At 42.3% G+C, this 14,605-nt stretch overlaps 1 gene segment (V, D, J or C); it reads left to right on the top strand.

Annotated features, from left to right (window-relative positions):
* Positions 1–1,056: 1,056 nt before the first annotated feature.
* On the top strand, positions 1,057–1,922 carry LOC131906372 (Ig kappa chain V-II region 26-10-like). The segment is given in 2 exon segments: positions 1,057–1,105; positions 1,477–1,922. Coding segments are annotated over 2 exon segments (495 nt in total).
* Positions 1,923–14,605: the final 12,683 nt, after the last annotated feature.

Below are 14,605 nucleotides of genomic sequence, written 5' to 3'. Positions count from 1 at the left end.
CTGTCAGTTGAATTCCTGTTGCCTGCAAGATTTAGCATTCTCAGCTCCCCCACCACATCTGCCTGCTTATTGCCATGTTCCCCTTCTTGATCATAATGGACTGAACCATTGAAACTGTAAGCAAGCTACCTCTATGAAATGATTTTTTTTTAATTATAAGATTTGCCATGGTCATGGTGTCTCTTCTAACAAAGACAACAATAAAATATCCTAGTAGTTTCATCAGTCCTAAAGTGGAAAAAATAGGTTAAGTAAATTTAAGACCAATAAGCTTTGTGCTACCAGATTTAACATATAATCCTCTACTGATTGACACGCTTATATGCATAATTGAGCAGAACTCTGAAGCAAAAGTAAAAAGATCTACATAAACAAAAGTACAGATAAGAGGCTTTGTCTTGTTAACAGTAACACATTTTGAGCTCCTGAAAGTGTAAGTGAAAATTCAATGTGTTTAACAAAAGGCACCTCTATATCCCTGTCATAACAGCATGACAAAATATAAATTAAATTTACAAAATGAGATAAACTGTATTTTCAGATAGATTGTTTACTGTTAGAAAATAATATTTTGAAAGAAGAATACACACTTAAAAAATCCTTTCAGGAAAAGTTCTGTGAGAGCCAGACATGGAAGGGGACAACTAGAAGTATAGTCTAAAAGACAGGGTGCAATGACTACCTCCTGGTACTTGATCTTGGACTTTCAAACCCCCTACACACTAAGAAGATGAATTTCTGTTGTTTAAGCCTCTGAGTCCTTATGCTGGACCGTGGAGAACAGTGTATCATCTTTACCCTCCTTCATCAGAAAAGCACCAGGAGGCCCCTCTTGGACACAGAAACAGCTTTACTCCTTTTTATCCTTGTGTTCGGACTCTGATAAAGAAGGAGGGGCCATCATGAAAATCCTCATAAGTCTTTCTTCTGCCTGTACTGCAGCACTAACCCAGGCCTTTGCATATTGCTCCCTAGGGAGGACCCACCCTTCTAAGTCTGAGATAACAGTAGTCCTCTTGCAGTGACTGATCAGTCTCCTCAGACTGCCTCCTCAAAATGAAGTTTCCTGTTATGCTGTTGGTGCTGCTGGTGTTCAGGATTCCTGGTAAGAACAGTGAGAAAGAGGATGGGTAGTGGGAATGAGCCCTGAGTCTTACTTCTGATCACATGGGTTCTGTCCATGTAGGGAAGATGGATCTTATTTTCCAGGATGGGGCCTGTGAGGTTTACATCTGTGAGAGGGAGGACCCAGATGGGAAGGAACCTGTATTACAATAAAGGTTATGACACACATGGACTGGGATTGTTTAAATAACAGCTAGAAGCCCCTTAGGGCTGTTAGTTCACTTGTTCTGTTAAAAAGCAAATTTTAGTGTATAAAGCATTTTTTGTAATATAAACATCTAAACTGAAATGAATTTAAAAAAAATCAACTAAGTTTGTCCATGACTTTTTTCTTCTCTGTCTTTATTTCAGCTTCCAGAGGGGATGTTGTGATGACTCAAACTCCACTCTCCCTGCCTGTCAGCCTTGGAGATAAAGCCTCTATCTCTTGCAGGTCTAGTCAGAGCCTTGTATATAGTGATGGAAACACCTATTTGTACTGGTACCTACAGAAGCCAGGCCAGTCTCCACAGCTCCTGATATACCTGGCTTCCAACAGATATTCTGGAGTCCCAGACAGATTCAGTGGCAGTGGGTCAGGCACAGACTTCACACTCAAGATCAGCAGAGTAGAGCCTGAGGATTTGGGAGTATATTACTGCTTCCAAGGTATACATGTTCCTCCCACAGTGATTCAGACCCTAACAAAAACATCTTTGCTTGGAGTGGCCCAGCTGCCAAACCTGTCACATCTCTGTGAGAGAGAAATCCTGAGGAACTCTTCATTATTTGTTGCAGCTGAGGGCCTTGGAGCATGAGTACTATGGCTACACCTCACTGGTCATGCATTTCAGGCCCCATCAGCTGCAATAACAATGATATTGCATTTGTCTCAGGAAAATGGTGAACATATCCCCTTTCTTCAACCAGTAATAGTGGTGTTAAAGCTGAATGAAAACCTATTTTGATTCTGCAGGGCTCCTCTGCCTTTCTGACTGAAAATTACCCATTGAAGCAATCAGGAACTGATACATGTTCCTCTATTAATCTGTCTCCTTTACTATATTTCTTAGTCAATGTTCTATTGCTGTGAAGAGACACTATGACTATGGCAACTCTTATTTAAAAAAAAGCATTCAAACAGTGTTTGTTCGGAATTTCAGAGGTTTAGTCCTTTGTTAGGGAGGGAAGAGTGGTGGCATACAGGCAGACATGGTGCTGGACAAGTAGCTGATAATTCTACATACAGATCTGTAGGCAGCAAGAAGCACAATCTGCTTGGCCTGATTTTGGCTTTTCAAAGCTCAAAGCCCAATTTCAGTCATAGTTCTTCTCACAAGGCTACATTTCCTAATCCTTTCAAATAGTGCCACTCCCTGATGCCTAAGCATTCAAATCTATGATCATATGGGGGCCATTCTCATTCAAACCTCCACATGATATAATCATTTTATTTGCCACATTTAATGGTTTTCATTTAAATTCCATTTTAATAATGTAAATATTGCATACCCTACTGTAGATGTAACGGTCTTATTAAATAAGAAACACAGAGCCAAATACAGAGTTAAAAGCCCAAGAGGTCAGAGCAGTAGCTAAGAGCTGAGACTAAAACCACCTTCTTGCCACCCACTGCCACTGCTGTCCTTCCCTTGAGAAAGAAACCTATTTCCTATGTGTCTGTCTTTTTATTGACTTTCTATTCTGCCTTCTCATTGGTTGTAAACCCAACCACATAACCTCCTCGCCACTGCCTGTCTATACAGATCTCCAGGTCCTCTATGGTTGGTATTGATATTAAAGGCATGTGTCTCCATGCTTTCTATATTCTTGAACACACAGAGCTCTGTCTGTCATGTGATTGGGATTAAAGTTGTGTGCCACCACCACCTAGCTTCTGCTATGGCTTGCTAATAGCTCTGACCCCCAAGTAACTTTATTTATTAACATATAAATAAAATCACATTTCAGCACAAATAAAATATCACCATAGTCCACATCAGCTTTTAGCAAGTCCAGAGCTTATAGACATCTAGAGCAGTGTAGTCAGGAACTGAAGCTTGGAGTTATCTGCCAGCCAAGTAGAAACCTGGTGAGACAAATTTAAAGTAGGAAGAAAAGTTAAAATTGATGAACTTATTTGGAACTTTTAGGCCCATATTCTTAGTAATTGGAAAGGGCTGGAGTCCTAAGACCAGGAGAGTGAAAAATACCATCCTTAGGGATAGACAAGTGGAGAAAATTTGAGCTGTACTTATTTGGAATCTTTCTGACCTCTGAGAAGCGGATCCAAGTTTTATAACTCTTTTAATCCTCTGAGGCCTGTATGAATTAGCTTACAAAATGACATAAAAGTTAGATACATTAGTATTACAAATCTATACTGAAATCCACATCATAGATAAGGCAGGTGAAGTGAACTCATACCTTTGAGTGCTAGCAAGAACTACAGTTTTGGGTTAAAAACCTGTGCATTTTCCTTCCGTCTAGAGAGCCAGGTATAAATTGTCCAGAGATGTTTTGTTTTGGCCTGATGAGAAGTACTTTTAAGTTTATATTTAGATGACAACCAAAATAAATCTAAAATATTAAGCTTGTGGCTGAACAGTAAGTAGTTATTGCTCTACCTGCTTATCAGAACTTTATTAAATGTTAGGATCTGAACTTTTATATCATAGAGGTGGAGAGCAATCCAAAACATTTCTCATAATCTAAATCATTTATTTATATCTTCACAACTTGCATCTATATGTGAAATCATTTTCTGAGATCCTCAAAGCTTATAAGCTTTCATATCCTCAGACCTTTATATATCTTAAAACATTCCTAGACCCTCAAAACTTGCATAGACTTTCATATCTTCAGACCTTTTCTCAGACCCATATTTAAAACTTGGTGACTTATGCAAACTTTTTCTTAAAAATGAGTTAGCCAGCTGGATATCGCTTATTCCCAAATTTATGCGACACTATGAAAGCCGTGCTAAGAGGAAAATTCATATCTCTAAATGCCCACATAAAGAAGTTGGAGAAATCTCACACTAGTTACTTAACAGCACAACTGAAAGCTCTAGAACAAGAAGAAGCAAACTTACCCAGGAGAAACAGATGCCAGGAAATAATCAAATTGAGGGCTGAAATCAATGGAATAGAAACAAAGAGAACAATACAAAGAATCAATGAAACAAAGAGTTGGTTCTTTGAGAAAATCAACAAGATAGATAGATAAGCCCTTATCCAAATTAACCAAAAAGTAGAGAGAGAACACCCAAATTAACAAAAGCAGAAATGAAAAGGGGGACATAACAACAGATAATGAGGAAGTCCAGCGAATCATCAGGTCATACTTCAAAAACCTGTAATCCACAAAACTGGAAAATCTGAAAGAAATGGACAACTTTCATACCAAAGTTAAATCAAGACCAGATAAACTATTTAAATAGACCAATAACCCCTAAGGAAATAGAATCAGTCATTAAAAGTCTTCCAACCAAAAAAAAAAAAAAAAAAAAGCCCAGGACCAGATGGTTTCAGCACAGAATTCTACCAGATTTTCAAAGAAGAGCTAATACCAATACTTTTCAAATTGTTCCACACCATAGAAACAGAAGGAACATTACCAAATTTTTTTTTTATTGGAGGTGAGGCCCAAACCCAGGGCCTTGTGGTTGCTAGGCAAGAGTTCTACCACTGAACTAAATCCCCAACCCCACCAAATTATTTTTATGAGGCTACAGTTACCCTGATATCCAAACCACATAAAGATGCAACAAAAAAAGAGAACTACAGACCAATCTCCCTCATGAACATTGATGCAAAAATACTCAATAAAATACTGGCTAAACGAATCCAGGAACACATCAAAACAATTTTCCATCATGATCAAGTAGCTTCATCCCAGGGATGCAAGGATGGTTCAACATATGAAAATCTGTCAATGTAATACACCATATAAACAAACTTAAAGGAAAAAAAAAACACATGATCATCTCATTAGATGCTGAAAAAGCCTTTGACAAAATCCAACACCCCTTTATGATAAAGGTCTTGGAGAGATCAGGAATACAAGGAACGTACCTAAACATAATAAAGGCAATTTACAGCAAGCCAACAGCCAACATCAAATGAAATGGAGAGAAACTCAAAGTAATTCCACTAAAATCAGGAACAAGACAAGGCTGTCCACTCTCCCCATACTTATTCAATATAGTATTTGAAGTTCTAACTATAGCAATAAGACAACAAAAGGAGATCAAGGAGATACAAATTAGAAAGGAAGAAGTCAAACTTTCATTATTTGCTGATGATATGATAGTATATATAAGTGACCCCAAAAATTCTACCAGGGAACTCCTGCAGCTGATAAACTCCTTCAGTAAAGTGACATGATACAAGATTAATTCAAAAAAATCAGTAGTCCTCCTATATACAAATGAAAAAGAGGCTGAGAAAGAAATCAGACAAACATCACCCTTTACAATAGGCACAAATAATATAAAATAGCTTGGGGGTAACTCTAAGCAAGTGAAAGACCTATAGGATCTGATTATCTAATGCGGCCAAGCTGACAAACTCATAGCTAGACTAGCCATCAGTACTCTCAGAGATTCTAGAAGAATAAATTTAAGTGCAGACTGAGCAGCTTCTGATTCTATAAATGACAGGGCCCAGTCCATACCTAGGTCTCTATAGCATTGGAGGCACAAGTATCAGAACAGCATCAATCTTTGGCCTTCAGGCACATAAGGGAGAATTTTTCTTTTGGAAGAAAGTCACAGGAAAGACTGATCTTACTTTGTCTAGGCAAAAGGAGTACAATCAATTCTCCAGTGTCCTGCTGTTTCTTCACAGTCTGGACCAGTTCCTGGCAGCAGGCAGGGCATCTTGCTCAGTGGTCAGCATTGCCATAATCCAGGTGGAGACATTGTCGTGCCCCATAATCTTCTTTGGAAACCTTGGGTCACTACTAGGATCTTGGAGTATGTCTGATGTAATAAGCTATTAGATAAACATTTTAAATTCCATGTTCTGCAGATCTCTGAGGTATGAGGACTGTCCAGGTATCCTGAATAAACAAACTTTGTTTCTAGTTACTTGTTTTAAGCTCAACCTTGAAAACATATACAAGGGACTAAGTAAAGCTTATCACTGTAATTAATTACATCAGTACTTAGCATGACTACAATTAAAGAATGTGATTATTTATAAGATGACTAAGTACTAGTGTTCACTAAAAGTCTACAATAAGTAGCCTTAAAAACAATGATGTTGAATTGAAGCTCTTCTAGTATCAAATATGGGTTCAGTAAAGAAATCAAAACAAAATAGCCATATGTTAATGGAAGGGCCCTAAGTTCCTTTTAGTATCAATATACAATATTTATATGACTCAGTTTATCCAAATAGCTTAAGCTTAACAAATTTAACAAGGACAAAGAGGGTAGACATACATTCTTTTTTTTTTTTTTTTTTTTTTTTTTTTTTTTTTTTTTCTTGCTTGATAACTGTTTTTTTTTTTTTTTTTTTTTTTTTGCAATACAATTCAGTTCTACATATCAGCCACAGATTCCCTTGTTCTCCCCCCTCCCGCCCCCCTCACCTTCCCCCCAGCCCGCCCCCCATTCCAATCTCCTCCAGGGCAAAGCCTTCCCCACAGACTGAGATCAACCAGGTGGACTCAGTCCAGGTAGGTCCAGTCCCCTCCTCCCATGCTGAGCCAAGGGACCCTGCATAGGCCCCAGGTTTCAAACAGCCAACTCATGCAATGAGCACAGGACCCGGTCCCACTGCCTGGATGCCTCCCAAACAGATCAGGCCAATCAACTGTCTCACCCACTCAGAGGGCCTGATCCAGTTGGTGACCCCTCAGCCATTGGTTCATATTTCATGTGTTTCCGTTTGTTTGGCTATTTGTCTCTGTGCTTTATCCGACCTTGGTCTCAACAATTCTCTCTCATATAAACCCTCCTCATTCTCGCTAATTGGACTCCCAGAGATCCACCTGGGGCCTAGTCATGGATCTCTGCCTCCAGGTCCATCAGTAGTTGGATGAGGTTTCTAGCACGACAATTAGGGTGTTTGGCCATCCCATCACCAGAGTAGGTCAGTTCGGATTGTCACTCGACCATTGCCAGCAGTCTGTTGTGGGGGTATCTTTGTGGATTTCTGTGGGCCTCTCTAGCACTTTGTTTCTTCCTATTCTCATGTGGTCTTCATTTACCATGGTCTCCTATTCCTTGTTCTCCCTCTCTGTTTTTGATCCAGCTGGGATCTCCCACTCACCCAAGCTCTCTTTCCCTCGACCCTCGCCCTTCACTACCCCCACTCCTGTCCAGGCTGTTCATGTAGATCTCATTCCATTTCTCTGTCGTTGGGCGATCCCTGTGTCTTTCTTGGGGTCCTGTTTTCCAGGTAGCCTGCCTGGTGATGTGAGTAGCAGTCCAGTCATCCTTGTTCCACATCTAGTATCCTGTTATGAGTGAGTACATACCATGTTTGTCTTTCTGAGTCTGGGATACCTCACTCAGGATGATTTTTTCTAGATCCATCCATTTGTCTGCAAACCTCATGATGTCATTGTTTTTCTCTGCTGAGTAGTATTCCATTGTGTATATGTACCACATTTTGTTTATCCATTCTTCAGTTGAAGGGCATCTAGGTTGTTTCCATGTTCTGGCTATTACAAACAACGCTGATATGAACATAGCTGAACAAGTGCTCTTGTGGTGTGGTTGGGCATTCCTTGGGTATATGCCCAAGAGTGGTATAGCTGGATCTTGGGGGAGATGGATTCCCAATTTTCTAAGAAATCGCCATATTGATTTCCAAAGTGGTTGTACAAGCTTGCATTCCCACCAGCAGTGGAGGAGAGTTCTGTTTGTTGAAGGAAATTATAGCAGGCACTTCTCCTCAGCTATTTTACTGGAGTTCTCTAGGAGCTTTCATACATTGTTTCTTTTTTTTTTTTCTTTTTTTTTTTTTTTTTTTTTTTTTTTGGTTTTTCGAGACAGGGTTTCTCTGTGTAGCTTTGCGCCTTTCCTGGGACTCACTTGGTAGCCCAGGCTGGCCTCGAACTCACAGAGATCCGCCTGGCTCTGCCTCCCAAGTGCTGGGATTAAAGGCGTGTGCCACCACCGCCCGGCGGTTGGGAGACTTTTAATGACTGTTTCTATTTCGTTAGGGGTTATTGGACTATTTAAATAGTTTATCTGGTCTTGATTTAATTTAGGTATGTGGTACCTATCCAGAAAATTATCCATTTCTTTTAGGTTTTCCAGTTTTGTGGAATAGAGGTTTTTGAAGTATGACCTGATGATTCTCTGGATTTCCTCAATGTCTGTTGTTATGTCCCCCTTTTCATTTCTGATTTTGTTGATTTGGATGCTCTCTCTCTGTCTTTTGGTTAGTTTGGATAAGGGCTTGTCTATCTTGTTGATTTTCTCAAAGAACCAACTCTTTGTTTCATTAATTTTTTGTATTGTTCTCTTTGTTTCTATTTTATTGATTTCAGCTCTCACTTTGATAATTTCCTGGCATCTATTTTTCCTGGGAGACTTTGCTTCTTCCTGTTCTAGAACTTTCAGGTGTGCTGTTAAGTCACTAGTGTGAGATTTCTCCAGCTTATTTATGTGGGCGTTTAGTGCTATGAATTTCCCTCTTAGTACTGCTTTCATAGTGTCCCATAGGTTTGGATATGTGGTGTCTTCATTTTCGTTGATCTCTAGGAAGTCTTTAATTTCTTTCTTTATTTCTTCCTTAACCCATTGGTGATTCAGGTGGGTATTGTTCAGTTTCCATGAGATTGTAGGTTTTCTGTAGTTTTTGTTGTTGTTGAAATCCAACTTTAGACCATGGTGGTCTGATAGAACACAGGAGGTTATTCTAATTGTTTTGTATCTGTTTAGATTTGCTTTGTGACCAAGTATGTGGTCAATTTTAGAGAAGGTTCCATGGGGTGCTGAGAAGAAGGTATATTCTTTTTTGTTAGGATGGAATGTTCTGTAGATGTCGATTAAGTCCATTTGAGTCATGACATCAATTAAGTCCTTTATTTCTCTGTTAAGTTTCGATTTGGGGGATCTGTCCAGTGGTGAAAGTGGGGTGTTGAGGTCTCCCACTATTAATGTGTGGGGTTTTATATGTGATTTAAGCTTTAATAATGTTTCTTTTACATATGTGGGTGCCCTTGTGTTTGGGGCATAAATGTTCAGAATTGAGACTTCATCTTGGTGGATCTTTCCTGTGATGAGTATGTAATGCCCTTCTTGATCTCTTTTGATTGATTTTAGTTTGAAGTCTATTTTGCTGGATATCAGGATGGCTACACCCGCTTGTTTCTTAAGACCGTTTGATTGGAAAGTCTTTTCCCAGCCTTTTATTTTTAGGTAGTGTCTATCTTTGAATTTGAGATGTGTTTCTTGTATGCAGCAGAAAGATGGGTCCTGCTTTCGTATCCATTCTGTAAGCCTATGTCTTTTTATAGGTGAATTAAGTCCATTGATATTGAGGGATATTAATGTCCAGTGATTGTTCATTCCTGTTATTTTTTGGTGGTGATGTGTGTGTACTTTTCTTCGTTGGGGTCTACTGCTGTGGCTTTATCTATTGCCTGTGTTTTCGAGGTTGTATCTGACTTCCTTAGGTTGGAATTTTCCTTCTAGTGCTTTCTGTAGGGCTGGGTTTGTGGATAAATATTGTTTAAATCTGGCTTTGTCATGGAATGTCTTGTTCACTCCATCTATGACGATTGAAAGTTTTGCTGGGTATATTAGTCTAGGCTGACATCCATGGTCTCTTAATGTCTGCATTACATCTGTCCAGGACCTTCTGGCTTTCAAAGTCTCCATTGAGAAATCGGGTGTTATTCTGATAGGTTTGCCTTTATATGTCACTTGGCCTTTTTCCTTTGCTGCTCTTAATATTCTTTCTTTATTCTGTACGTTTAATTGTTTAATTATTATGTGGCGAGGGGACTTTTTCTGGGGGTCTAGTCTGTTTGGTGTTCTATAGGCTTCCTGTATCTTCATAGGCATTTCCTTCTTTAAGTTGGGAAAGTTTTCTTCTATGATCTTGTTGAATATATTTTCTGTGCCCTTGAGTTGGTATTCTTCTCCTTCTTCTACCCCTATTATTCGTAGGTTTGGTCTTTTCATGGTGTCCCAAATTTCTTGGACATTTTGGTTCATGACTTTGTTGACTTTAGTGTTTTCTTTGACTGATGAATCTATTTCTTCTATTGTATCTTCAACGCTAGAGATCCTCTCTTCCATCTCTTGCATTCTGTTGATTATACTTGCATCTGAAGTTCCCAATCGTTTTCTCAGATTTTCTATTTCCAGCATTCCCTCTGTTTGTGTCTTCTTCATTTTTTCTATTTCCTTTTTCAGGTCTTGGACTGTTTCCTTCATTTGTTTCATTGATTTTTCTTGATTTTCTTTCAGTATTTTATTGTTCTCTTCCAGGACTTTATTGACTTCTTCTAATTTGTTTGCCCTTTCCTCTAGTTGTTTACAGCGTTCTTCACATTTTTTTGTCTTTTCCTCTACACGAGCCTCTAGCTTCTTCATGATGACATTCATAAGGCTATTTTCTTCTGCTTCTTCCAATTTCTGATGTTCAGGTCTAGGTGTTGGAGGAGGGCTAGGGCCTGGTGATGGTGTATTACTATTCATTTTGTTGTATGTGTTTCTGCCTTGACGTCTGCCCATCTCCTTGTGGTTCGTTCCTGGCCTTATCCGCACACTTGGTTCAGAGCTGACAGATTCAGGAAGTCTCTCTCTCTTGTCCAGATGGGAGCTCTCTTGTCCAAATTGGAAGTCCGGGGCAGGATGGAAGCTCTTGTTCAGAAGGGAAGTCCGGGGGAGGATGGGTGCTCTCCTCTCTCTCTCTCTCTCTCTCTCTCTCTCTCTCTCTCTCTCTCTCTCTCTCTTTCTCTCTCTCTCTCTCCTCCAGATGGGAAATCCACGGCAAGATGGGAGCTGGGGGCCAGCCTCTAAGTCTCAAGAAGAGGCTTGGGGCTCAGGCAGATGGGCGTGGGGGCAGGGCGTGGAGACTGCAGGGTCTGCCAGGGGTCTTGGAGAGGGGGATCCTTCCCAGTGGGGCTAGAAGGGCACCTGCCCGGGGAGCAGAACCTGGGCCCAAGTTGGGCAGGTCTTCCCCGGAGTGGCTGGTGCCCAGGGATGGGGTCGGGGGCAAGCTAGGGCACTCACCTGTGCTTCAGAAGGGAAGTCCTGGGCAAGATGGGAGCTGGGGGCCGGCCTCTAAGTCTCAGGAAGAGGCTTGGGGCTCAGGCAGATGGGCGTGGGGGCAGGGCGTGGAGACTGCAGGGTCTGCCAGGGGTCTTGGAGAAGGGGATCCTTCCCGGTTGGGGTAGAAGGGCACCTGCCCGGGGTCCAGAACCTGGGCCCAAGTTGGGCAGGTCTTCCCCGGAGTGGCTGGTGCCCAGGGATGGGGTCGGGGGCAAGCTAGGGCACTCACCTGTGCTTCAGAAGGGAAGTCCTGGGCAAGATGGGAGCTGGGGGCCGGCCTCTAAGTCTCAGGAAGAGGCTTGGGGCTCAGGCAGATGGGCGTGGGGGCAGGGCGTGGAGACTGCAGGGTCTGCCAGGGGTCTTGGAGAAGGGGATCCTTCCCGGTTGGGGTAGAAGGGCACCTGCCCGGGGTCCAGAACCTGGGCCCAAGTTGGGCAGGTCTTCCCCGGAGTGGCTGGTGCCCAGGGATGGGGTCGGGGGCAAGCTAGGGCACTCACCTGTGCTTCAGAAGGGAAGTCCTGGGCAAGATGGGAGCTGGGGGCCGGCCTCTAAGTCTCAGGAAGAGGCTTGGGGCTCAGGCAGATGGGCTTGGGGGCAGGGCGTGGAGACTGCAGGGTCTGCCAGGGGTCTTGGAGAAGGGGATCCTTCCCGGTTGGGGTAGAAGGGCACCTGCCTGGGGTCCAGAACCTGGGCCCAAGTTGGGCAGGTCTTCCCCGGAGTGGCTGGTGCCCAGGGATGGGGTCGGGGGCAAGCTAGGGCACTCACCTGTGCTTCAGAAGGGAAGTCCTGGGCAAGATGGGAGCTGGGGGCTGGCCTCTAAGTCTCAGGAAGAGGCTTGGGGCTCAGGCAGATGGGCGTGGGGGCAGGGCGTGGAGACTGCAGGGTCTGCCAGGGGTCTTGGAGAAGGGGATCCTTCCCGGTTGGGGTAGAAGGGCACCTGCCCGGGGTCCAGAACCTGGGCCCAAGTTGGGCAGGTCTTCCCCAGAGTGGCTGGTGCCCAGGGATGGGGTCGGGGGCAAGCTAGGGCACTCCTAGACATACATTCTTAAGCCTGAATTGACCTTGTGTAAGGAGAAACATTCTCCAAGTCACTGGATCACAACTTTCCCTATTCTATTTCATAAGTGCAATTTTGTCATTGTTAGGAATCTCAATGCAAACATCTGACATACAGGTGGTCCTAAGCTACCCCTATAAAAAGTTGGGGTTTTTTTGTTTTGTTTTTGTCTTTTTTCACCCCTAAAGGGTCAAGACTCATGGAATCAGAAGGTGTTCCAAGCATTTTGTCTAGGGCATTGTCTTGCTGTATCACAGGAAATGAACATCTCAGTTTCTAGTGACTATTACCTGGGTGACTCTTAAATTACAAAGTTTAGCTGCCAGAGCGAGGTACATTCTTGAATATAAAAGTACTGAGGTGCAGCTTTAATATTTATCAAATACCTTATTTATTAAATACATGTAGCCATCTATTTAAATTCTCTATAAGCTTGCTATTGAACACTTGTCAAAGACATAAGTACTTAGGTGTATATTTCTAAGTTAGGTTTTATTAATCTGAATAGATCTTTATAACCTTAGTAAAAGATGGCTGCCAGCCATGTGGCTGCCTATATCATAATGTCACCAACCAAGATGAAGGAAAGCCACATGGTTGCTGTTTAAAACATGTTTTCCTAGACAATAATTACTCGCACACATACACACAGTTGGATCTAAGTTATGTACACATACATACAGTTAAAACTAGCATACATATAGAGTTAAATTCAAGTCACATACATGTCCACATACATACACATTTATATATCTCCATTTTTAACATAAACATTTTGCAGTGAAGAATCATCAGCTAGTTTAAAAATGAAAACCAAATAGAATTAACTTTCACTGAACCAACACAAAGAATCTATTGGATCTGAATGATCAAAGCATCCCTGGTTACAGCATTACAACATAGCTGCCATAGCTTAGCAACCATAGGCAGTGACATTCCATTTTGTCCTTGGAGTCAACCTTGGTCTGGTTTAGTAGGCAGCCCCCAGGGCAGGTCTTAGGAGCCTCACCCATCAGTATGGAAGGTGCAGCATGGGGACAAAAGATTGTTGTTAACCCCAGATTCTAAAGTTCAAGATAGTGGCAGACTATGAGGGACTTCATGCCCTGAATGGGCCCCTGAGGGAGAGAGACTGTAGGCCACTCCATGACTGTGACCCCAGAGGGGGCTGTTTCCATTAGCCCTAAATCACAGGGTGCACCTTGGTCAGATGTGCTCTGTGCTACATGAGGCCCTGCATGCTCTGTGCCTTGCCACAAAATCTCCACCCTTTGGCTCCCTGTGCAGGGGTCTAGCCTCAAATCTACTGTGTCTCAGTCCCTGCTGTGCTCATGCCCTGCCCTAGCACCCAGCCATGCTGATTACCCTTAGCAGCCCCTGAGGCTCCTGGCCACCACCCTCCCATGCCCTTCACAATAGTGTCCTCCTCTGCCCACTGCTGCCTTGCTCCCAGTCAGAGAGTAAGAAAGCACTGTGGATAGGAGTACTCTTAGTCTGTCTCAGTTCAACCAAAGGGACACTCTGTCCCTTCTCCTGGCTATCTGGTCTCAAAGGCTCCCCATGCACAGTTTCTATCATGAGTGACAACACACACACAAGCCCAGACATAAAATACACATATATACTTGTGGCTACATTTCTCACACATTTATAAATTCATATAACCAGGACATTCCAACAGAAAGAACTTTTTCCCAAGGAAACAATGTCAACTAAGCAACTCAAAAACCCTAAAATAAGAGTCTACAGTTTTTTAAGTCAGGAAAAGAACAAAATTACAACATACAAGACAACAAAACAGCTCTCCTGGTACCTGGAGACAAACTCAAAAGGAAGAAGCTGGCCTCATGCCGGTCCTGAGGTAGCAACCTGAGGTGTCTATACAAATCAAATTCAAATCCAGATATGAGGCTCTCTGTCCTCAATCAAACAGATGTGGGGCTCTCCATCCCTACTAACAGGGTCTGGAACGTCTTCCAGCAGCTTGTGATCATGGTCCTCCAGTGTGTCAGCCCTTAACCATTTCTGATCACAATGACCAAATTAGCCACGCCATAGAAATGAAACTGAACACAGACAAACAGGACAGACACTTAACAGCCTGCTTCAGGCTCTACGTGCAGTGGTATCGGTGGGCTTGAGGGATGCCAGGATGAGCCCTCAAATGTTATGCCCAGATTGCGCGACCCCCAAAAGGC

This window comes from Peromyscus eremicus, chromosome 3 (assembly GCF_949786415.1).
Source record: "Peromyscus eremicus chromosome 3, PerEre_H2_v1, whole genome shotgun sequence".
NCBI classification, from domain to species: Eukaryota; Metazoa; Chordata; class Mammalia; order Rodentia; family Cricetidae; genus Peromyscus; species Peromyscus eremicus.
This window is presented reverse-complemented; position numbering and strand designations above follow the sequence as displayed.